The sequence below is a fragment of the Homalodisca vitripennis genome, chromosome 3 (assembly GCF_021130785.1).
Source record: "Homalodisca vitripennis isolate AUS2020 chromosome 3, UT_GWSS_2.1, whole genome shotgun sequence".
Taxonomy (NCBI): Eukaryota; Metazoa; Arthropoda; class Insecta; order Hemiptera; family Cicadellidae; genus Homalodisca; species Homalodisca vitripennis.
Window position 1 is genome coordinate 190,768,123 of NC_060209.1, and position 26,971 is coordinate 190,795,093.

The following is a 26,971-nucleotide window of genomic DNA, read 5'->3' on the forward strand; positions in this document are numbered from 1 at the left end:
GGTTGGCATAACCGTAGCGTCACAGGCGTTGCTGGTGTCGGCCGAGGAAGTGAAATGGTAGAAATTATAATGGAGTCGTGTGAGTCGTCATTCTTCATGAAGGAAAGCGTTCAGATAATTACACTGAACTTAAAGAATATAATACACACGATCGATTCTGATAACGTGATGTTACGTTATTTTTCTAGGTGAAGTGAATAAGTAATAATTGAATATGCTGGCGCACTGGATTTAAGGTTAGTGTTTTTGTGTTATGTTAGATGCCCTGGTGACAGTGCAATTAACATAGGATAGTTAAAATAAATTATTTTGTTATATTCTTAACTCTCTCTAATTGTCAACCTGAACAAAATGATAACATTTACTTTAGACAGTTTGTTTGATTTTAGGCTAAGAGGACCATTATGAAGTTGTTTTCATTTTTTATAAAGACTAGGGTAAACTACCATGTGCATGGTAACTAGTAGGACTTCATACTTTAACATTTTTTACTATAGGCTAGGCCTACAATTCTGTTTGATAAAGTTGTTTTTACTTTTTATAAAGACTTAGGGTAAACTACCATGTACATGGTAACCTAGTAGGACTTCATACTTTAACATTTTTTACTATAGGCTAAGCCTACAATTCTGTGTGTTTTCACTTTTTATAAAGACTAGGGTAAACTCTTATGTGTATGGTAATTTAGTAGGACTTCATACTTTAACATTTTTACTATAGGCTAAACCTACAATTCTGTCTGATGGACTATTGTGTTCCAAAATGATCAGAAAATACTCAACAAGTACGTAGACATTGCTCTGTTTTAAAATATCCATATCAGAGAATAGGTGTTTTGAAAAATTTGTTACCTTATAGGCTATTTTAGCCACATTAGCTATAACAATCTCAAACCACGGGTAGGGTACGGTAAGTTGACGTGGTTTTGGTAATTGTCACATTAACGGCCGGAGCGGCAAAATACGAGTTTTGCGTTATTAACTAATTGGAATCATCCTACAGAACAAAACAATATAAGGTTTGACGGGGTGAAAATGAGAAATAACGGAAGTTCTAGAACATAAAAATGGAACAACTGTTCAAGCGCGGAGCAATATTTCCATGTTCTACATCCACATCGGGTATCACGTGACCTTTTGTAACCTCGTGTTGATGTCATCGGATGCGGCGCCATCTTTGCAAACGTAAATAAAAAATAATACTGAAATGAACAGAATTTTGATCCAAATGAACGTTTTTCTTAAATTTCGAGCTACAAATTAATTAGTTGTTATCGAGTTGAGACGAGTGCCTCCGGCCATCATTTTGGACTTCGGCAGCACCTTCAGTCTAATTATCTAGTGAAGCACTGACTTCTGCCCCGGAGCGTTCAGGTAACAGATATGCTATCAGTCCCAGCTGCAGATATTATTTATGACACCAGTTCACTATAATTGGTCGAACCAGTGGATGGTTGATCCATGATTATCACACTCACTCGATCCAACCTACAGTACACGTTAAGTCTGACTTCTGCCCCAGAGCTCTCAGATAACAGATACACTATCAGTCCCATCTGCAGATAATACTTACAGATATCCAGACACAGCACACAAACAGGACATTAAACATTAAGAACTTAACTATTTATGTATATACCCTCTAAAGTCATGTTATTTGTCATTTGCATCCCCTAAAACCATATATATATTTTGTTCAGGAGGATGAGCAGAATATGTTGATAACGTCAAATTCGTGATTTGCCAGGTCGCCCTTTAATCTTATAATTTCCCCGGTTTTTTAGATTGAAATTGGCAAACGATATTACTTAATCATAACCATTGATATAATCAATTGATACGGATTAATTATTTTGAACAATTAACTTAAATATTCTATATCATATATCAACTATTCTATATATCAACAGCTGTAATCACTTTTAAATAATACTCGTAATGTAATATTTCAATTTTATATACCATTTGGGTACTTTGGGATTATACCGACCACACCCAGACATGAATCGTTATTTGAAATTTTGCTTCTACTGATTACTAGATTAGCGTAGAACAATATTTCGTCAATATAAAACAGGAATTGTCTTATCGCAAACCCCTCCCCATCCTCAGACACTCAGACAGAGGTCAAAGTCGAGCGGTCTAGTAGATAACGTGATTGCAGAGTCTCACCGGCCGTTCAGCTGGTGCGTCGCTTTGTTGTACTTTTGTATTTTACCCCTACATTCGTCCAAACACAAAAATTCAACAAAAACAAACATTACCAAACAAAAACTAAACTCTTTATTGAAAAAATCACACAAAACTTGTTTTTATTGTTGATCACACTCCGCCACCCAAAATGCGAGTGCCTCCGGCCATCAGCGCCTTCAGTGCCCCGCGCTGATGTCTATCAGTAAAATATCAAATTCTAGAGGGGCTGATCAGAAATATAAATTGAATTGTAATGGAAAGGCAATTATGTACCGTGCAAAAAACTTAGATAATCATGTGATGCCGCGCGGCCTGCCGTAATCGGGATTCTCGAGAAAGATAAGATAACAGCGACAACAATACCAATCACAATACCTGGAAATGCTTGTTGATTGATGGAATGCTAGTTCTGTTACTCAAGTACATCGTTTTATAACGTTCTAAGTTCATTGAAAAAAGTTTAAGCGTTGGGGGCATATAACGGAATCTGAACCCATTTAATCGTTGTAAGTTTGTAATTAAAGAGTTGTTTTTTCGTTCTATCATGTTCGTTTCTATAAATTTATATTTTTGTGTCCTTCATACTGGTGTGGTTGGTATAATCCCAAAGTACCAACATTTGATTATTAAAAATGGCAGTCAATTTTAGAAAACTACACTACATTGTTTTGAAAGATGATAAGATACATTTTGACTTCAACATGTTGGACTTGTACCTAAAAACGCATTATGTGAAATTAGTGGGAAAGAAACAACTGTAACTGTGAGAGGAGCAAATATGGTCGTCTTCAGTTTTCCTAATTTTGGTTATAATAATTTGTTTGATCACTGTAAATATTAAATTCATATTTTAATTTAAAACATATGATTGTTATTGAGGACTATAGATACTTTTATATCGATTGATAGTCTAGGATTTGAAATGCGAATATTAGGTAACAATGAATACATTCTTCAGTATAAAAAACCGGGTCTGCTTATCGTACCCTATCCCAAACCACTTTTTAAGACAGTATTTTTTCATTCCTAGAAAGAATATTTAGGAGATTGCGATCCATAATTGCACAATAACTGATAGGCTAATATGTTTCAAATTTTAGGTTATATCTAGAATAATCTGAACATTAGGGGACCGACAGGAATAAGGTTTTTGTGTGAGGGAGTATTACAATTTAAGGAGAGGTAGGAAGAATGTGGAGGGGATAAACAACACTCAACACAGGCTAACAAACAAACAAAGTATAAAAAAACAGGCCAACAAAGTTGAAGAAATTTGTGAGGTCTTAACATTTTTGCAGCAGTATCTACCTCTGACAACGTTTATTCCTCGTGTCCTGTCCTCAGTTCCTATTTCTAGACGTTTTGCTTAACATTTTCTACCTATGCGTATCTATCTTGCGCATTTCGTCATTAATTACTTATTTTTAGCTGTTTTGTGATTGCTCAGACTTTTTGCGTTTTACATTCCAAAATACAGACTTTGTGTTTACACAGCTAGTTCGGACTTTGGTGAAGAAGCGTCACTTATCATAGTTGCATTTTTCTGTGTTTTATAGAACTTAGTAATATACAATTTGTGTCTCAATTAAATTGTTTGAGTGGGTAAGGTAATATGTAAAAGTCTTCTTGCCTCTGTTTCTATTCTAAGTTAACAAATATAAGTTTTATTTCCTTTTAGTTTCATTATATTTTATTTTATTACAATACAAGTAATCAATAAGTAGTCTTCAACATATACCTGTTTAGGCCGGACCCTACATGACTCATTACTCTGACATTGAATACATTGATCGGGCCGATATAAAATCTATTGGTTGCGTCATGTAAAAAATATGAGGCAGCAAATAATTTAGTCGACTCCCAATATCTGTCACAATATAATGTTTTTATACGCTCTGTAAAAATTTACTCTGAAGGTGTAATATTATTGTAGAACCTGAAGTATCTGATTAAGAAATTCTTGCAGATACTGAAAGCCCAAATAGAATAATTGAACCTCTTATAGAATAGAACAAGCCTTATAATATTGGTTGTAAGAGATGTATTTTGAACTTTACGTTCATAAGAAAATATTATAGCCTATTAACTTTTGAGGTTAAGTTTAATATTTAGAAAAATAACGAGCAAAAACCACCCAGTAATAATAGTTAGTAAACGTAGTAGAATTTAAAAAAAAAAAAAAAAAAATTCACAAAGTTAACAAAGATAAAATTTACAAATTTACAGATCTAAGGCTAAAAAATTCATTTAAATCATAAAAGGGATTTAAGCTTAACCAATTGTAACATTTGAACTTAAATAGTTTAAAATCTAAGAGTTTACTTTCATTGTGCAACTTGTTAAATATTTTCAGACTTACAATATAAAAGCTATTTTTACATTTACTTAACCTACTGTATGGCACATCTAACTGGAGTTGATTTCTGGTATTGTGATTATGTACATCAGATCTATGTACAACTAAACCTAAATTAAAATTCCTCTTCATATACAATAAACATACATAAATATACAAGTTTATCACAGTCAAAATCTTACATTTAATAAATAATGGTTTACAATGTTCTTTGAAAGTTGCCCTATTCATTATTCTTAAAGCTTTTTTCTGTAACACTAATATCCTATTAACATGACAGCTATTTCCCCATAGAATTAGGCCATAGTTTATCACAGACTGAAAGAATCCAAAGTAAGCTGTTCTTACATAATTCTCTGGAACAATGCTCATAAGGGATCTTAACAAAAATATAACTCTGGACAATCTAATACAAACAAATTCTACATGTGATACCCAAGACAATGAATTATCAAATATCACACCGAGGATTTTTACGTTACTATTTTCTATTAAACTATGGTTAGTGTTTTTAAGGCTACAAAGTAGGTTCTGGGTTTTATCATTATTTAAAAGCCATTATTTAAGAATTTACAGAACCTTTTCATAAGAAAACATTACATTAACCTTTTGTGGTTGTGTTTAATTTTTTTAATGATGTTCAAAACAGTAGCTTACCTATAAATGCAGTAGAAGAATTTGCAGAACTTTTTAGTAGTTCAAGTATCTTTCTCCCATGAGAATGGTTCATTTTCATACTAATAGTAACAAACATCAAATTTTTAGACTTAACCCTGGAGCTGGCAACTAAAAATCCTGTAGTGGCAGGCTATTTTAGCTCTGTTTACAAGTACTTATTCTTAATGATCTCTACACTTCAAATATTGTGTTTTTATAATGATGCTTTATGTTGTTTTATTCAGTAATATGTAGAATAACATAACCTACTAATAGATATGAATCAATGTTATACATACTTTTTGAATTAAGGTAAATGTACCAAAAGCTGACAGTACAAGAACCTTGCAACCAAAAGAAAATTCAATTTTTATGTTGAAATTAAGATAGGTTAATATTAATGGATTTAAAAGAACACTTGGTTATTTAGGGTGTTCAATAAAGTCACATTATGTACATTTTTCAAATTTTACTATAATAATAATTAAAAACAAATAACATGTCAATGTTCCTAAACCTGACATCTGAATTTTGTATGCATACCAAAAGTTAACAGGTATCTGTACCGAAAGCTGACACTAATGGTTTTATTACTTAAAAGACAAGTTTTAAGCACAACTAAACAAAATTAAACGATAAAAAACTATATACAAAAGCTGTTAATAATATTAGTAGTGTCAATTATATTTTAATAAGGACCATAGTAAGAAATAAATAGCCTATGTGGGTATGACTTGTAATTTGATGGAGGCTCTAATTTATCACACAAAGTTTATAATTCTTCATCCTCATCACAATTCTCACACAAGAAGTCGCAGTCAGAATCACCGTAAGAGGGATCATCCAGGTTGAATTTGGAAAGATGATTCTTCGAAAGACATTTTAAATGTACACTTTTGTTGCACGAGTCACAATCTATCCATGTGTTTTTAATATTTTGTTTCTTTTCATTATTCCAAGAAGCATTGCATTTCATGCAGATGTAGTCTGTCACTTTGGATTTCTTTGTTGTGGTTTTTCTTTCATTGTCTTCTTTTTTAATTTGCCTTTTCAGCATTCTTTCTTTTTTCTTTCTTTCTTCATCCTTTTTCTTGTCTTCTTTTTTTTGTGATATGCAACCCATTGTGCCGAGGTGGCAACACTCGGGATCTTTTCCTTTCTTCTTACTTTATTGACCTCTTTACTTGGTTCTGGCCAAAACAATGTTTTTTTGAATGGAGAGGGAATTAATTCCCCAGATGGTAGCAAAACTTGATTTTTTTTTTGTGGCATACTCAGACTTGGGTTTGAATTGTCTTGGCGAACCACATCATTTTCATTTGTCCCAGTTGAGGTTGATGGTTCAGTATAAAGGAGGATGCCTCCTTCTTTTAAAATAGTGTTAACACTCTCTATGTCTTCAACTACTGTGATGTCTACGTTTTCATTTTCATTGGCAACCTCTTCTAAATTTTTGTTTTCTACTTGTGGCTTGGCGTCAGAGATTTCTAAGTACGCTGTCTCGTGATTGCTCATTTGTGAATCATCGTGGTTTTCATTTATGTCTTGAACAAGTATTTCTTCAGTTGTCTCACCTTTGTGTAACTCAGCTGTGATGTTTGTTGTTGTTGGCAAGTCAATATGAATTTGTTCATTGTTTATCTGCTTCCAAATGTTAAACAATGATAAATCCTTTTCTTGTCCGATCCATTCATCACACATCTTGAATGCCTGTACCTTTTCATACCCTATGTAGTGTTCTAATACTTCCAATCCATTTTTTAGATCTAGCTTCTTTTCTTTTGGAAACAATTCTCTTGTGTGCTGAGTTTCTCTTTGTTGATTTGTTGTAATTTTAGCCTTCTCGATCTTTGAATAATCAACAGCACTAACATCCCAAGGATGAAGTCCACATTTTCTAAATCCATTCTGTAAAACTTCACACCTCACTCTGTCATCAATGCATTTTTTCAGCAAAGGACTGAAATGCCTCTTTTTGAGAACAGGGTTACTCATGTTTTCAATTCTCCAGTTTTTAACAGCTTCTTTCCACCCAGATTTCAAGGTTCTGAAAACGGCTACGTCCACTGGCTGCAACAAGTGAGTAGCATTGGGAAGCAGAGATACAAGAATAATGTTATTGTCGGCACAGAATTGACTAGTGTGGAGTGTGAGATGAGAAGTGTGCCCATCAATTAAGAGTATGACAGGTCTTGATATGTTGTTATTGTCAAGCCAAGGATGGAAGATATTGGTTATGTACTCATAAAAGAGTTCTCCTGTCATCCATCCTGACTCTGATTTACCTAGTGCCCAATCAGGAGGTGTGCTGTCTGCGATGTCTGCAGGAATTCTTGCATAACTGTGAACCACCATTGTTGGACCAACAACACCAGAAGCACTGCCCATGACAAGAGTCGTTATGCACTCTTTCTCATCACTGTTGACACGTTGATACACACTCTTTTGTCCCTTTTCTACAAGCACTTTATTGCCAGCAGGGTTTAAAAAAAGCAGTCTCATCTGCATTGAAAATACATTCAGGATGTTCTAGTACACTTTCCATGTTATTGTTTTTTAGGTAGTCATACACTTCGGCAAACCATGCTTTAATATTTGCATCTGTAACATCAGCTCTACTCTTAGTGAGATTTTGAGTCATTCTTTCGGCAAGTTGTGGATTCCGTGACAAAAATCCATTGTACCATTTACGGCCAGGTCTTCCATTAGTAAATGGATTTTCTCTCTTCAGTTCAACTAAAATGCGTTGAACACTGTCAATCAATTGCTCCTTTGTGATCGGGAACCCTGATTTTGCCATACTAAAAATCCAATCTACAAGTAAAGATTCTTCTTCCTTATATAAAATAGAACTTCTGCCCATCCGGCAGGATAAAGGTGATTGCTCTTTCAATTTACTTATCAGTGTAGGTCGTGGAACGTTATTGATTTTTGCTGCTTGTGATTTTGAAAGACCTCTTTGAACATCTTCAACAGCCTTCCACATTTGCTCCTCTGAATATTGCAAAATCTTTGGTGCCATTTCAACCTGAAACAGAATAAATAAATGGAGACCTAACTTTATGGTATATCAATTTCAAACTTTAAATACCACTTGAAAGTCAAATTTTGAATTTAAGTTTAGTAGTGCTCAACAATAAAATATTGAATTAGAGCAAACAATTTGACAATTTTTATTGCAGGCAGAAACATACCCCGATAAAACTTATTTCTGTAAAAAATCTTTAAAAAATATCAAATTTTAAATATCAAAACTATGAAAGTCTGCTATAGCTTAAGTTTTAATACTAATATTCAATTAAGTTATTATGAACTGTTTAGTAAAAAAACATTTTGTTTTTCCTAAACCTGACACCAGATTTACCTAAAGCTGACATAGGTACATATGGATGTCAGCCTTTGGTCCCAACCATTTGAGAGTTATTTAGAGCCACAACCAATGGACAGTTTGTATTAAATCAGACCTTATGTCAATGAAAATGTGAAGTAAAAAAAAACTTACATGTCCCTAAAGATAACACCACCACCACCACCCCCCCCCCCCCGTCAGCTTAAGGAACATCACATATATTGTGTACCGATGCCTGACACCTCTTAAAATAAAAAATGTAGGACTATAAATTTACAAATATTGTTAATAAAGTAATCATTAGTATATGTTTTATTCCCACTTTAGTTAAAACACTAAGTGCATACAAATTATTACAATAAAAATGAGAAATTCACACTTACGTCATTAGCAAAAACTGTAGCAGAAATCCTTCAAAGACACTCCTACCTGTAGAGCTCTTCTGAGTTTCCCTCCATTCCAACAAGAAACAATGAACAGCTGATTGACGGTAATAAAAAAAAAAAAACACAAATAACCAAGGTTTTTTTTCGTGTCATAGTCACAGAATATGCTGCACAGTAGGCCTTATTATTTAAAAGAGAAATTAAATTTGTCAGCTTTTGGTACATTTACCTTAAGTGAAACTTGAAATAAAAAAATTAAATTTACGTAATTTTGAGACCATGCGTAGGAAACTAATAGAAAGTTTGAAATTTATAATTCCAAAATAACTAAAAGATAGAAAAACTTGTCTAGTTTCAGAAAATATATAGTTGTATGGGGGTTTTACAACAACAAAATTATTTGGTACGCATTTTTCTAAAGCCATGCATATTCGTGAAAACGCGTTTTGAAAGAAAATTATACATAATATTTTTTTGGAACTAAAGTGCATAAGTTGGGTAGTAAACATGCCAAACATACTTACTAATACATAACAATACTAAACACATAATTTAGACTATTACTTACCTTGGTTTTATATATTTGAAGCTCAGTCGCAGGAAAATGTGTAGCACATGCATTATGCAATATTTATTATAATAAAAGAAATGTTCACTAAATCATTATATTATTTTCTATCTGGCTCATAGTAATGATATACTGTATTTTTAATTAAATAAAACTATAAAATCAATTAAATTTATAAGTATGGAAACATTACACTGTAAATACTGTCTGATAAAGTAATGCACATCTTTCAATCTTCATCACTGTCCTCTGATCTTTTCCTCTTTTGTTTGGTAGCTCTCCATTCATGTGTCATTTTTTTTTAACACTCCTTGTACACAGCTGCATTACAACCAGGACCCTACCAAGATGATCTTTTTTTTATTTCGGGAGGACAAACACAGCAAACCCTTGTTTTTTCCCCTGGAAGATGTTCAAGTTTGTGAGAACCACCTGGAGAGAGGGGTAAATGATGAGGGGCAACTGGTGTTCCAGTGCCTGCCAAGAAGTGAACAATTTGTAAAATGTATTTTCTTCTTGGCATTGGAGTTTGTGGAGTACACTGAAAACCGTATACTATAAAAGAATTATGAATGCCCATGTCCAGGATGTTGAAGAAAATCTTCTTCCAATATCTTCTAGTAGGCCTAGTGCAAGAAAGGTGATAAATGGACTTATCTTTAGTGTCAACTCCGCCCATTAGCTTGTTATAGTGGTAAATGAGCGTAGGTTTTTTTAGCCACAATGCCACTTCTACTTGTAATTTCCCTGTCTTCAGCATGGTATCACTGTTTACCAGTACACTGGTTTTCTAGTGGGCTTTTGCTTATAGCCAGTCAAAAGCACTGGTCCCTTTCTAAAATAAACAGATTCTTGTGCCCCAAGTTTTGTGTTAAGCACACTTTTTGATAAGTCCTTAGTATTTTTGTTAGTTGTACCTGTCATAAAGGTGTTGTGTTGTAACAAGGTTTGTTCATTAGGTAACTTTGTATAAAAGTTATCTGTGAACACATTCACATAATAACCTTTATTCAAACACTGACCTCTCTCCATTAGATCATACACAACTCTGTGGGTAAAGCTGTCACCTACTCAGTCTTCAACTAGTCTCTACCTGAGTAAAGCACAGAGTGTATCATATTTGCAGTTTTTGAGTCAACCAACTCAAATTTTTTTATGCCATAGCATGCATGTCTTTTATTGGGCATATACTGGATGAACGAGCATCTGTTCTTCATCCCTACCATACTCTCATCAATATTAAGATTTTGGTAGGGAGTCCAGTGCCTTTTGAAGGCAGCATTAGCAGCGTCCCAAAATGGCCTGATCTTAACCCAAGGGTCATACCCTGGTTGGCCTCTTTTGATGGACCGTTGTGAAGTCAAATGCATCATGGCATGAATTGCCTGGAACCTACGTAAGGCCATAATTTTTCCATACCAGGAAATAAAGTCTGCAGGGTCTTGTGACCAATAATCTGCAATGTTTTTACATGAGGTCAACCCATATTTATCACTAGCTAAAAACTGCTTCATTTCCTCAATTGTCACATTACGCCAAGTCTGAAGCCTAGATTGTTCTCTCATTTCCCAGATAACAGTTTTTTTTTCCAATCTGCTTTTGCAGCATATTTGTTGGTTTCTCTAGCCATGACATTTATCATGCCTTCATCTACAAATAATTTAAAATATTCTATTGGCTCGTGACTTATAGGACATTCTCTAGCTCCGGGGTTTCTTATCAAGAATTTTTTTTCAAGACTTCAAGAAGTTTTGTCTTGGTTCAGGAGGATAAATTTTTAACCATACATCATTTATGTGTGGAATCTCTTGTGATGGGGAGGGGGTCTGTCGTATAGACAGGTCTGATGGACGAGTTGGTAGTGAGAAATTAGGAAGAGATAGGCCTACATCACCTTCTGATTCAGATCTAGGAATCTGTCGTTCAGGCCTATTGTTTGCCCTGGAGTCGTCAGAATCAAACTCAAATTGAAGACAATAATTGTCCTCACCACCAGAAGAAAAATCTAACAGGTCTTCATCATCCGATTAAAGATGACTACCAACACTAGCAATGTCACTGTCAGAATCTACTTCATTGTCACTAACTGGGTTTAGTAATTCCCACAAATCACTTGATTTGTCTCTACAATTTTCCATCATGTATTAAATAACTAAAATGTATGGTAAAATAGTCTAACAAGAAGTAAAAAGTGATAGACATGCTTTGAAGAAAAAACTACTTACACCAAACTAGGCCTATTACAAAACATGGATTAGGTTCAAAACAAGACATTGATAAGGTTACCAGCAAAACACCAACACTTCTGCCTCAAAAATTTCTAACACACAGTAAATAACGAGACAGACTTTGAAGACAAAACAATTTACATCACCATAGTTGAAAACACAGCTCAGTGAGGTAGACTGTTATACGCTTGCCGGCAAAACACTAACACATAACGTTGAAATATAAATAACCAATTACATAACTTTATTTCGTCACTTACAATCAAACTGAACTATATTTATCATTCTTCAGGTAATAAATACATCACATTCAAACACTGAAATAACTGTTTTACTGAACTAAAATAAGAACACAGTAATCGTAACCTCAGTTAGCAGACGAGAATGGCAATGCCCACTCTGGACTAAACGACAAGTGAGTAAATAATAGCAGTTTAGAAGGGAGAATAAGAACAAAAATCATATTATTTGGATAAAACAACTCTTCGTACAGCATGGTGATGGGCTTGTTGTCTAACCATCGTACAGCAACCAAAGAGTTTTTGAACTCTCTCCCGCTCGCAAGGCATGAATCGGCACGGCCACAAAATAGCCACTGCAGCCTAAACGGCACAGATCGGCACGCACTGCTTTATCTACTAGAGCCGATAAGTGCTGCTCTCGAGTAGCAATAGTTTGTACTACTACGGGTTGTTTGCTATCAGGAGACCATTCACTTTACTTTTACAGTAGATTTATTCCATTATTTTGCTATTTATATTAGTTGTGCGGAAACAATGGCGGGTTGTTGTCGTGCACTTCGTGACAGTAAAATCGATCTCGTTATTAGTAGTGATTGCGACGATTCAAGTGAGTGTAGTGATGTACCAGAGCTTTGTGAAGTGGTTGCTGGCATTGCGGATGTAGTTCGGAGTGATCAAAGTGGCAGGGGCAGTGACGGCGAGCCAGACAATGACCTTCACCAAGTAACTGCGCAACAAACAACCCGGCGCCCAGCTGTCCGTGTGCCCCCTCCCTGGTCTCGTACAATTAACTTCATTGAATCAATATATAGTGAAATAATTAATATATATAATTATAGTTAATTATATATATTAATTATTTATAGGAGAGGAGTAAGGCAGGGAAGCATATTGTCACCTTTCCTTTTCAATATTATAATGGATGAAATTATTCTAGAAGTACAAGGAAACAGAGGAGCAGAAGAACTTAAGACAATAGCATATGCGGATGACATAATGATATGGGAAAATAGGGAAGAAGAGTTAGAACGAGAGTTAAACAAATGGGCAAAAGTGGCGAAGAAATATGGTTTAGAGATGAACATACAAAAATGTAAAGTAATGAAAGTAGAGAGAAGGGATGGAAATAACAAAGACGTGTTAGTTGAAGGAAAAAGACTTGAAAAGGTGAAGGAATTCTGTTATTTAGGAAGTATCATAACAGATAGGGGCACAATAAGAGAAGAGATAGGAAACAGAATATGGAAGAGTGGAAAGTTTTTCAATATGGTGAAGAAGATTGTGTGGAGTTGGAACATTGGGAAAGAATCAAAAGTATTGATGTATAAATCTTATTTCCAACCAATTTTATTATATGGAGCAGAGACGTGGACGTGGACTAAAAATGATTTAAGCAGATTGCAAGCTGCAGAAATGAGATTTTTAAGAGGGATAGAGAAGACTACAAGAAGAGATAGAATAAGGAACGAAATAACCAGAGAAAGATTGAAGGTAGTTTCACTGCAAGAGACAATGGAAGGAAGAAGAATACAGTGGATGGGGCATGTGAAGAGGATGGGAGATAATAGAATGCCTAGAATAGCACTGGAGAAGGAGGAAGGAGGAAGAAGACCAAGAGGAAGACCGAGAGGAAGATGGGAGGACCAAGTGTGGAAAGACATAGAGAGAAGGGGACTACAGAAAATACAGGTGGATGAAGAGGAGACCTGGAAGGATAGACTAAAGTGGAGGAGGCTGTGTACGACGACGACCCGTGAGAACGGAAACGTCTGACGATGATGATGATGATGAATTATAGTTAATTACAATGACAGAACGTATGTAAGTTGAGATGCCGCGTATTTTGACCGAGCGCGACCGGCAGAGCGAATTAATTCAGGTTAGAAGCACCGTGAGCGCCTGGAAACAATGCGAGCGGGAGAGGGTTAAATCAACTACGCTGTCATAGGTATCTGAACAATTTAATGGATGTAAACCAATTGTCACAAAATAATCTGTGGCCAAGGTTGTGAGCCAGATCCTGACACAAATGAATCACGATATCACCCCGAGAACCTCAAGTTGTACTGTGGACAAGTTTTCTCCTGGCCCACGTACACAGCAAAGTCATGCATCAAGCCAGATGTACCACATCTCATAAAAGTTTTGTAACCCCATTTTTTTGGTTTCTTTTTTATTAATTGTTTCATTCTGGAGGTTCCTTTGAAAGGGATCATGTGCTCTTCCACTGACTGGTTTTGCTCAGAGAGGATGTTTCTGCAAACATCTTGCAGATGGTTGAGTAACTGTGCTACTTTAATTAGTCTTTCTCAGCCTGGAACTTGTGTGGTGTTATGAACCACATGAAGATATTTTTAAATTAATTAAAATCTGTCATGTGACATAACATTTTCCACAGGGGGGAAACGGATTTTGTTGGCCCAAAACATCCTATACTGGGGCATCGGATTAACCCCAGAAAATGAAAATCTTAAAATAGTTCAGCGGAGATTTATTTATCGTATCAGCTGGTGCATAAGGAATATTTCCACTCCAATTTCCGTCTGGAGGAATAAACTGTTGCTTCCTCCATATTGCTGCTGGAGATACATGACGTCCACGTCCACCTCGACATCTAATACCTTTGATCCTTACTCTTCCTCTTTGCCTTGGTTCCACATAAGGAGTGGTAGCAGCAGTTTGCCTTCCTCCCCTAACTCTAGGCCTACCACGAGTTGGTCTTTGAGAGGAAAGTCCTCGTTCAACTTCTTCTGTCTGATCTTCAACCTCTCCAAAAATTAACTCAACCCTGCTGGTAACCTTTTCTTCACAAATAACTTCCTCAAGCCTTCGGACAACCTCTTCTTCACGAATAACTTCCTCAACACTGCCGTCAATCTCTTCTTCACCTTCTTCTGCCTCCTCTTCTACACCTTCTGGCCCTTAAACAGTTTTCTGTGTTTCTCTTCTTCAGAAATTGGGAACTGAAAAACCACATATAAATTAGAAATTGGTACTAAACTTTACTTAGTACATAGAACTAGGTTGCAGTATAATAAGCGGCGATAACCACAATAGAATAATCGTATATTGATTACAAATATCACTGTTTCAAACCTTTAACTTTTTTCTTGTTACAGTTCTGTAACCATTTCATCTATGAGAGTCACGAGAAAGCAGTTCCAATCATTTATGTATCGTCTCATGTCTAGTCAAAAACTCTCAAATACAATTTATTCATCAAAATAGTTCAAATTAACTAAATGTTATACTGTTTTGTTTTTTGAATTATATAAATACACACAACCAAGATAGTTTTATATCTCTTGTTAACAGGTTGGCCTCCACGTGCAGCACATATGCTGCATGAAAGAATCTTGGCACAGACCATAGGTGAAATCAGTAATTATACCAACAGACCAAAGACTAATTAAGAAGTATTTGACATTATTTTTCAATATCCGTGATAAAGCATACATAAATATACTTCATACAATGGATTGTACAGCTTTATGTGAAGTGATCACATATGATACACATTGTCTGTGAATGTAAATTGTATGTGTTCATATGTGATACACATCAAATCAAGCATGTTAGGTAAATAATAAATACTCCTTTATTACATTAATATTAAAAATGAGGTTTATTTTGCATTGGAAAACGGTTAATAGTTAAATGGTTAGTGGTTAAAATGGTAAATGTACCTTTATTACTTCTTTGCCTTAATAACATGTTTTTTTTAAAAAGCAGTCCGTACACATAGAAGTACTTGGGTTACACCCTGGGTACATTGTTTTAACTTGTTTCGCATGCTTAACAGCATGCCCCCGACCGAATTCACTTTTCATTCTTTCATAACATGAAGAACACCGACTCCTCTTATCTGTTTCATGATAATGTGGTTCAGCTGTGAAGTGTCTTCGGGTGGGGGGGGGTGGTGTCTTCTGAATTAGGCATACCGTTACATAAAATCTGGGCTTTTTTGATGAGTCCAAGAACCAGTTGCTCTCTAAATTCAGTAATTTCCATCTTCTTTTGTGTAAGAGTAGTGTACATAACATGGGCATTTACAATAGATGCGTTAGCAATAATTTCTAAAGCAATTTTTCGATACCATTAAACCGATCTTCTAATAGGTGAATTGTAAGATGCCATTTGTTGTGATAGCCGTCATTTCTGGAACTGATTTAGTTGTTAAAAATAAAATATCCCTCTTATCCTTCCACTTACTCACGATTACATTAGAGTTACTTTGTAGCATTTTAATTTGGCCTTTCTTCAACTTTGCTTTAGTAACAGCTGTAGGGTTGTTTCTACGCATTTTCCTCAGCGTTCCTACTAAGTGAGTTTTTTTGCAGAAGGGTTTTAGCTAGATTTACAGAAGTGTAAAAATTATCAGTGTATAGTTCCCTACCCTCATTTACTAGATCTTTGGTCAAATCAAGTACAACATTCTCAGTAACTGTTCCAGTTGAATTTGAATTTCCTTCTTTCCCACCATATACTTTAACGGTATAGGTATAACCTCTATCAATACATACCTTGTAGAGTTTAATACCGTATCTGTGACGCTTGTTAGGTATATACTGCCTAAATGACAGTCGTCCTCTGAAAGGCACCATAGATTCGTCTACAACATTTGTCTTCCAACAGTGCAAGCTTTGTGGTATTGTTCATTCAATACTTGAATTAGCCATTCAATTTTGTACAGTTTATTTCCAGGAATGATATTTTCATTATCTGAAAAATGTAACATGGAAAGCAAGAGCCGGAACCTGTTTCTGGTAATTTTTGTTTCCTGGACAAAGCATTTTTGTACAAAATCATCTTTGACCAATAATCTGAAATTTGTGGTTTATTATCTAGGCCCATCCAAATAACCAGGGCAAGAAACGATAATATTTCTGATGGGTTAGTATCTGCCACGTAGTAAGTAAGGAATGTTTTGAAATTGATTCATTCAAAGTTCCTTTGATAATGTACTGATAAGCATAAAGATTTGTTTGCTCAACAATTCTATTAATAATGTCAGGGGTTATAAAAGACAGATAGTAGTCTGTGGGAGATTTATCTAAGTAATTTGGACCAACAATATCTGCATTGAAACCACTGTCTACATTAAAATCAAAGCTAACTTTCCTGTGACATTATACCAAACAACTTCACTTTGGTTACCCGGGTCATGACTAAGTAGATTCTGTGTTGGACTTACTTGCATAGGCCTAACCTCGCTTTCTGACAGGTCATCAGAGGACTCGGCTCCCAGTGTTTCATGTGTCCCAGATAAAACATCATCAACATTGTTTGTTGTTACACTTGTATGTCTCTTCTTCGGCATAGACAAAGAACAATCACTACTGTCACTAAAATCATTAATGTTTGGCATGTACTCACGATTGGCATCACTATCATATTCAGAACTTGTGCTGTCATATCTGTCAATATAAATATCTTCACTTCTCAATAATTGTTCACCACTCATTATTTGCAAACTATTTACACAATATATACAAACACATAACCTACAACAGACTTATTAACATAAATATTTCTAACTAATAATAACTCAAACTGTTCCACTCAAATACCATTCATCACAGCTGCAGTGTAGGGCAGGCTATTATTTACTAAGGTGGTGGGGGTAACAGGAGCGCCAACATAAAAAACCAAGACTGCCTTTCCCTTAACCACAGACCAGGCAAACACACAATATAGGTCAATAGACAGTAAATGTGCAGCAAATACGATTCATGTAGATAAATAAAGGACTAATATTTGTGATCGTATCTGCTACACACGGTCCGCCGGTAACAAAACTTGTGCAGCACATGTGATACATATGGTCTGCTACAAGGTATTGCCAAAAAAGGCCTGGAGGCCAAACTGTTAAATTATTAAGATTTGTATATATAAACAGGGGACCTATACTATGAGTTTTAAATATCTATGATGTATGTACAGAGCTCCTAACCTTGGCTATCTTGCTGAATTCGAACATGAACTTCTTAACCTCTTGGCTCGCTGCAGTCATGTTATTGTGATGGGGGACTTTAACACTGATTTACTTGGACCAGCTACTTACGATCAAACCTTTTTATCCGACATGTTTTTTTCTTGTAACATGACTATACTACCACTTCATGCCACTCACCATACTGCCGCTGCCGACACCTGGCTGGACATAATTGCTGTCGGTGACCCGACCCTCATTGCGCACCATGGACAACTGCCTGCCCCTGGACTTTCAAAACATGATTTGATATTTTGCATCTACAAACTTCTTCTCCCCAAACCCAAACCAAAGTTTATTAAATACAGAAACTACAAAAACATTGATCTTGACCTTCTGATTTTCGATACTTCCAATATTTCTTGGCATGAAATACTATTTTCTGATGACGTAAATGATATGGTTTTTCAATTTAATTCCCTAATTCTTCAATTGTTTGATAAACATGCTCCAATAGTCTTCAAACGTGTAACAAAAAAGCCTGCTCCCTGGATTACTGACTTTATTCGCCATCTGTAAAGACAGAGAGACACTGCTTTCCGCAAGGCTAAGCGAACAAAGAATCAGCACGATTGGAGCTTATATAAAAGACTGAGAAATCAGACACAGCAACAAATTAGAAATTCTAAAATTAGATTTTACTACAATTCTCTTTCTCAGAAACAAACAACTAAAACCCTGTGGACGAAACTGAAAGAGCTGGGAGTGGGCAAATCTGATGGTGACCAACAAACCCATTTAAATCCAAATATAATCAATAACTTTTTTGCTAACGTCCCCATTGATCTGTCCCGTGCTCGTGATTATGTCATAGAGCTAGAGGCTTCTCCGCTTGACAGACCTGTTCATCAGTTTTCTTTCACTCCGGTGACTGAGGCTGAGGTGTTCAGGGCGGTCATGAGGATGTCTAGCAATGCAGTCGGGGCCGACAACATTCCAATCAAGTTCATTAAGAGCACTCTGCCAGTCACCCTCCCAGTTATTACTGCAATATTTAATAAATCTTTAATGTCCTCAACTTTTCCAGATATATGGAAGCGAGCTCAAATCCGTCCCTTAAATAAGTGTTCTTCCCCTAAAGCTCCATCTGATTTAAGACCTATTAGTATACTGCCTGCGCTATCCAAGTGTTTAGAAAGAATAGTCCACCAACAATTCTCCCGTTTTATTGACAGTGGCAATATTTTGTCGGTATTTCAATCTGGGTTTCGCCCTCACCACAGTACTGCCACAGCCCTTTTAAAAATCACAGAAGATATAAGACTTGCTATGGACAAGCGACAAGCTACAATTTTGACTCTATTAGATTTTTCCAAGGCCTTCAACTGCGTGTATCACCCTCTTTTACTGATCAAATTGAAGAGGTATGGTTTCTCTGATGGTTGTGTCAGGTGGGTGGGGTCATATCTCTCCGAGCGACAGCAGCGTGTCAAGACTGACAATGGGTGCTCTGAGTGGAAACCTGTCACCCGAGGGGTGCCTCAGGGTTCTGTACTTGGACCACTTCTTTTTACACTCTACATTAATGACATAACTACTAGCATCCGACACTCAAAGTTCCATCTGTACGCTGACGATTTACAAATTTACCGCCACTTTTCACCTAATGAGATGGACACTTGTGTACAGGTAATGAACTCTGATATTGATTCAATAGCTTACTGGACTTGCAGACATGGACTGAAACTTAATGAAACCAAGACTAACTGTATTTTAATAGGCTATAAAAGGCTTATTACTAAAATTGACATTAATACTGCTCCAAGACTGATACTGAACAATAAAGAAATAGTTTACAATGAAAAAGTAAAAAACCTGGGAATAACTATCAACAAAAACCTGGGATGGGCTGATCAGGTGTCACAAATTTGTAATAGGGTTTTTGCCTGTATACATGGCCTCAAGCGATTTGCACAATACTTGCCGTTGGATGTTAGAGTGATGTTGGTGAAAACTCTAGTTTTACCTCACTTCAATTACTGTGACGTGGTGATCAATGACATGACTGTTGACCTTTCTAGTAAAATTCAGCATGCACAGAATTATTGTATTCGGTTTATTTTCAACTTACGACGTGATGATCACGTATCTCCTTATTTTGAGCAATTATCCCTATTAAAATCCAAAGAACTTAGAGATCTTCATGTACTTAGTCTGTTGCACGCACTAATCCACAATGGTTGTCCAAGTTATTTGGCCCAAAGTTTCGTTTTTATGTCTGATATTAGTGCACGTAGAACTCGTAGGGGTGCATCTTTATTATCAACTCCAATTCATAGGACAACCTTATATAATAAATCTTTCACTGTTTCCGCATGTCGATTGTGGAACGCTCTCCCAGACAACATCAGAACTATTGACAAGCGCGATCGCTTTGGGGCGGAGGTTCGCGCCTTTCTGCTGCGGACTCGGCGGGAGTGACGGTTGGTGGTTCTTGTGGTCACACTTGTGGTAACTGTATGTGAGTTGCGTGGATGGGGAATGAAAGCTGATTAGGATAGGATAGTTTTATTAGTTGCCTGTAAAGAGATTTATGTTAGAGTTTAATCTAAATGGTTAATTTTAATTATAATTTATATATATACATTATTATGTTACATCCAATATGTAATTAATTATTAAAGTGATTTAGTTCAAGTGTCAATTACAATGTTGTAATAGGTATGATAATATTTTACTTTGTTTGTTTTTTTTGGAGGTTAAGTGGTAGAGAGGACTTTTAAGTCCTAACTTCGCCTCTGTAAATAAAGGCATTTTTCATTTCATTTTTCATTTCATTCATTTTTCATGTAATTATTCTGTAGATAATCATGAATATCGATAAATTCAATATTTATTTATACAATTATTCAATTGTGGTGATGGCCGCTTATTGTACTACAGCCTAGGCATACTCAAAACATTACAAATAAAAATAATTAATAAATTAAATAATAACAAATAATAATATAATAGTAAATATTACATTTTATGCTCCAGGATTTAAAACGATATAGGCCTACATTGGGCCAAAAGAAACTATCTGCTGTGTAAATATAAACTAAAACAAGATCCACATAAGAAAATGTAGTTGTATAAGTGTATATATTCAATTACCTCCTCCAAATTATTGTACTGGACTACTTATTGTACATTCCACTTCTGCGTTAAAAATTTGGTTGAAAACTAGCTCATATGGCTCATCATCAGACATATCTTCTAAATCAGAGACATCACTGCTTGGCAACAACAGCCAATCCTCAATATTATCATTATTCATATGAAATAATACGACTATTATAATAACTAGGAAGTCAATTATAAACATTTTTTACATATTTTACAATAATTACAGAAACAATAAATAACCTAAACACTAAGAAGTGATTGTTGCTTAAAAGCAACTATAGGCACAAGACCTATTATTCAAGTATGACTGCTTCATAATCAATTGTTGCTTAGGAGCTACTATCTGCACAAATGCTACATTGTTTATAAAGGTTGTGAACTTCTTGTTCTAATAGTTGCTTCAAAGCAACAGATATCGTTAGACACATACTACATAATGGCATACAATAATCACCATAGCAACTAAATACTTCGGTTGTTTACATGTATAGTTCTTCAAGAATAATTTTTCCCACTTCACCAAACATCTTTATAAATAAAAGCCATACCTTTGAAAACTGTGAATGAGTCCAGCTTCAGTAACAAGTGCTCCTCTGGATTTACAACTCAGCCATAATTCCATCAGCAGGGTGACCAACACAGTAAAATTAATTAACCTTTTCAAATGTGTGTTGTTTCTAGACAAAACAGAGTATATCCTGTGACTGCATTAGTTACTGCACAAAAAAATCACAAATATTTGTTGCTTTAAAGCAACAGCAGGAAGGAAAGGGTTAAATCAAATTACATCATTTTTAACTACGTTCCATTTCAGATTACAGTATAAATAGTATTAATGTTATGGTGAATAAAAAGCAATCTAGGTGTAGGAGATGTGTATTTGTAATGTAACCTATAACAAACAAAATAGTGTATTTTAACTGGATGTGGCAGTAACAGTTAATTCCGTGGTAACCACTGGGATACTCTTCTTTCAGTAACAGCTGGGCTGAATGGTTTGTTCTCATAACATTATTTTTGGTTTTGGTTACTCGGTAAATGGTAACAGCTGAGGTCATTTTGTGCAAAGAAAGAGGCTAGGAATAGAAATATTTCACTATGCAATGTTTTTATGCGATATAATTTGGTTTACATTAGGTTATCATAGATATGTTGCTAGTAGTACCAAACTTAAGCGTAACCTTTATAAGTGCTTATGTGATCTGAGCTTAAATTTGGATACTATCTTGAGGGATGTTTTTCCTTGCCGCACTGATGGCAAAAAGCATTTCCTCTCGGTACTTTCCCGATCTTGGATCACATCCTATATCTTACATCGAAGAAGTTTGACAATCTGATTCAGGAAAATACTGATCTGAAGTGCCCCTTGCCATCAGTGCAAGCTTCAGTAGCACCTCAGTACTACCCCGGACTTCTTTCAAAATAAGAAACTAAGATACCGTGAGCATTTGAAAAGGTTTTATTTAACTTTTTATGTTTACAATACATGAGCAGTTTTGTAAATTTGAATGTAATGATTTGTTTTAATACTAATGAATAAACTGATTATTAATGATTTGTCAGTAATTATGTCTGTCATTTCATCCAGAATCGAGACTAAGCATTTTTTTTGTTTCAGTTGGGATGATCAAACTGTGACCACATTACATCTTCAGTTGTGGACTATTACTTCTTCAGGGCACTGATTGTCATCTGTAAACAACAAAATCCTGGACATCATTTTGTGATCATTCCAAGAACACATTTATGCCCTTATAAATGGAGTCTACAGTTGCTGTGTCCATACAAGATCTACCTCCAGAAATAATTGAAACCATTGCAACTTATCTGGGAGGTGACGATCTCCATAGTTGTTTCAGTGTCTGTAGAGATTGGGCGAAGATTTTAAACTCAAACAAAATTTGGAGAAAATACTGTGTTTATCCTGAAAAGTATTTTAAAACCTCAGGATGTACTTCAGGATCTAGTGGTAACAAAGACTTTGAAGATGTATGTTTTTGGAAGAAAAGTTATGATCGGCAAAAGTTGCTGTGGGAAAACTGGAGTAAGGGACGATTTACAAAGAAAAAGACTGATGTGTGTCCATCAAAGTTGAGTAATTTAGTTTACTTTGTTGATAATTTTTTCAATTATTGGTTAGTACATTCACATCATAGTACAGGTATATCAGTTTGGAAAGTAGATGAAATTCCAAGCTTTCATTCTAAACTTGAAAAGATAGATCAGTTTCGTACACTCCCTATTAAGAACAAGCTTATAGCACTCTATTCAGATTACATACGAATTTTTGAGTTTAAACCTCCAGAAAATGAGCTTCTGCTTCAGTATAGGTTTAAATTCAGTGAAGATACTATCATTCCTGAAGATAGTGAGTTCATAAATGAATATGTTTGCCGTCAGCGCTTCATAATTGTTGATAATTTCTTTATCGGGTATTGTGCCAATATCACTGATCTCCGTCACACTTATCTTCACATTTGGGACTGTGATTTAGGTAAAAAAGTAGCAAAACAAAGTATTTTTCAACAGTCATTTGTTGATTACATGTTATCATCAACTGGTATTGACATCACTAAAGATTTTGAGGATGGAAATTTGATGCTTTATGACAGTGATTCTAGACGGTTTCTTGTCAATACGATGGCCTGTGTATATAATCAGTGTGAAATAAGTTTATATAGTTTGGATGAGATGAAGTTTGTCAATGTGGTGGCTCGCATAGAGAGTGTAAGTGCTTGGTGTATCATGAAGGGAGATACGATCTGTATCTTATATTTAAGCAATTGCTACCAAGTGTGTGTGTACAATACCAGAGGCACATTCTTGGCTCAAATGGATTTTCCTGGTTTCTATCATCCCTATGAATATCATTGGTTTTGGATGACAAGCACGAAAGTTATTCTCAGTTTCGGGGATACGATTCGTGTACTGGATATTATTGATTCCGAGAATGTGTGTGGAAGAAGTTTCACTACCAACACAAATAAGTTTATACTTGGGTATGTTGAACCAAGATTTTTATTGTTGTATGACAGAATTACCATTAATACATTTCAGTTGATCAGTTTTTATGTAAGTATCTGGGACGTTGAGTCTGGCTTGAGACTGTGGGACTTGGGACACTTAAAAAGTGTTGATTCATGTCGTTTTCTATTTACCGCATCAATCTATCCAAGTAAAGTAATTGTACATTTTGCAGGTGAGGAAGAAGTGAGCATGTTGGATTTTGAAGGTGCATGATATTTGACAAGTCCCTTTGAGTGAAGTTACTAAATTACATTATATATTTAAATTAATGATTTTATTAGAAAAAAGCCTAGAAGTATTTTATAAAACTTTGACTTAAATCGATTAATAATAAAAATCATATTAGTAATAATCTCAGAAGTGCCAAATTGTAAGTAAAAATGTACAAATTATTTCATGTGTACTAACTTCACATTATTCACAATAATAGGTAATAATAAATTTAATAAAAAGAACTGATAATTTGAAGCACAAACTTGTACTTTATATGTTGATCTCTCTCAGACATAGATTTAAATTGAGAATAAACAATTTCTATCAATGGAATCTATACAGTTCACTATTTCCGTTGCTGCATAGTTTGGCCTGTTTTCAAAGCCCTGTATTGTTGGGAATGGGTTTGTGTCCATAGGTGAACTTGCACATTCATGTCCAGACCTCCTGTATTTCAATATCGTCTCATATCTGTTCTTAAAACAGTACATCTTTAGTATCCTAAATCCTTAATAGACATAGATTGTCAGACCTACTTCCCCATTCCCCTTTACACTTCTGCTGGCTGTAGACTTGTTCACTACTATTTCTGGGGTTCAAATATTTGTTCCTCAAGGGACAACTTGATTGTCAGAGCATATAATGGTTCCCCCTATGTATGTCTTCAAACCTAGATCTTTTTCGTGCTTGCTATTGATCAATCAGTGTTCAGGCCCGGATCTTGGTTATCAAGTATACTGACATCTGATTATACACACATGTAACACATCACACATTGATGTCATGGAGAATCAGCGGAAGTTGTCATCTTTTATAAATAACTGTATGAATGTCAGAACCTTCCAGGTAAGATTAGGAATAATCAATTCTAGTTAGTAATTTTGTAAAATGGAGTACCCCAAGAGAGGATATAATATATGCTGCAGCAGAAGAATCCTGCTTATATTATGCACTACAGAAGTTATAGTGCATTTTGATTTCCAGACTAAGGAATACATCGGAACCTTCTCTTACACTGAATTATGCTTGTGTATCAATAACTCACACCTTAAAGTTCTTAATTACTCTGTACAATAAATTTACCTGGTGTTACTCCGGTTCCTTCGCAAATTTACCTACATACCATACTTGAAAAATCTAAAATTAAAATGTTAATGCCACTTTCACTTGCTAAAGGTGATGTCCTGTCGGCAAGTAGGCTGCAGCCAGGACTCAAATCCTCGACTTTCTCAAAGCATTTGTTGCTTATGGGCATCCGGTCTACTCTTCTGTTCATTCTAACTTCATCAAAATGTTTGACACCATACGTCACGATTCTATCAGATTGGCATTTGACTGCAAGCTGTGTGGTTAGTCTGTTGACTGAGTGTGGAGATTCACCGTTGTTGCAAAGGCTTTGTTTACTCTACAAACTTTAAGTTAAAAGAAAATTTTACTGAAAAGAACAAATTGTCCCACACATTTTTAATAGAGCACAGGTATGCTGACTAAACTTGTAATAAATATCTCAAATGTAGACATTTATGTAGTTCCATGGTCTGTTTGAAGTCTGACTATCGTAACTTATCTGGCAAGCCATTTGAAATAAATTATGCCTTGAAGCATTATAAATAGTATTTCCTTTCCAGTCAATTCATGAATACTAGAATTACTAAGTTTTTAATTAATTTTAGTCTAAACTGGATAGGCTACATGCACTCATTTACAATACACTCAGTGATGTATTAAACTAGTTTTAAGTATTTTTAATTGTAATGAATGATGCATTGTTTATTGACTATCATCTAAGTTTTGTGGTTCACAACGCGTAAAAACATCTGTTACAAAAATGTCAAACTCAGGTGAGATTAAAAGATAGCTCTCCACAGAGTGGCAATATATTACAAGAATTTTATTATATTAAAAATGTTTTGATGCGGTATGAATAAAAACACTTGGATAATAGTCATAACACCAACCATATAAGCACAAGATTCTAGAGAACAATATGTATTATACTGATTTTTAATTTCATATGAGTAAACTGTTAGGTTTTAATTGAACATATATCTAAGATAACTAGTAAGTCATGTTAGTTGATAGAATAGAGTTTTAAATTATTTATTAAATGAATATTTAAACATATCTCCCGATTTATTTGTGAAGTGACTCATGTTAATTTACAATGCTATTACTTTTATTAATAGTAATGTTTGTGTAAACATGTAAAAATTGAGTATGACTTGTACACATGACCGATTATTAACTGATAATGTAATAAACATGTAACAAATCTAGTATTTAATATTTCTTGTAATAAAATTATAATTATTATTGTAAAAGGTTCTAATTATATGAAGCAATGAAAGGAAAAGTGGTGTAAGTCATCTGAGGATCATTTTGAGATAAACAAGATTTTACTAGAAACATTGTAATAAGATATTTGTAACATTTATAAACACGATTGTAGTATAATTTTGTTTACTAAGAACATGTGTAACTCTACCAAAAGTTTTGTACTACCGTAAGGGATGCAATGATGATGTTTTCTTTGCAATGACTTTCTCTACTTCTGTTAAGATAATCTAAAGAAAACAAAACATGTTTATTGTTTGTAAATTAAAAAAAAAACAAGCTTTAATGTGATTTTTCTCAAATAAAAAGGTAAAACTGA

At 34.9% G+C, this 26,971-nt stretch overlaps 1 protein-coding gene across 1 annotated transcript; it reads left to right on the plus strand.

Annotated features, from left to right (window-relative positions):
- LOC124357913 lies at window positions 1–26,971 on the plus strand. Its single transcript, XM_046810029.1, has 2 exons — window positions 1–236; window positions 22,697–26,971. Exon 2 carries the CDS (start codon window positions 22,837–22,839, stop codon window positions 24,316–24,318), a length of 1,482 nt encoding a protein of 493 aa, XP_046665985.1. The 5' UTR covers window positions 1–236; window positions 22,697–22,836; the 3' UTR covers window positions 24,319–26,971.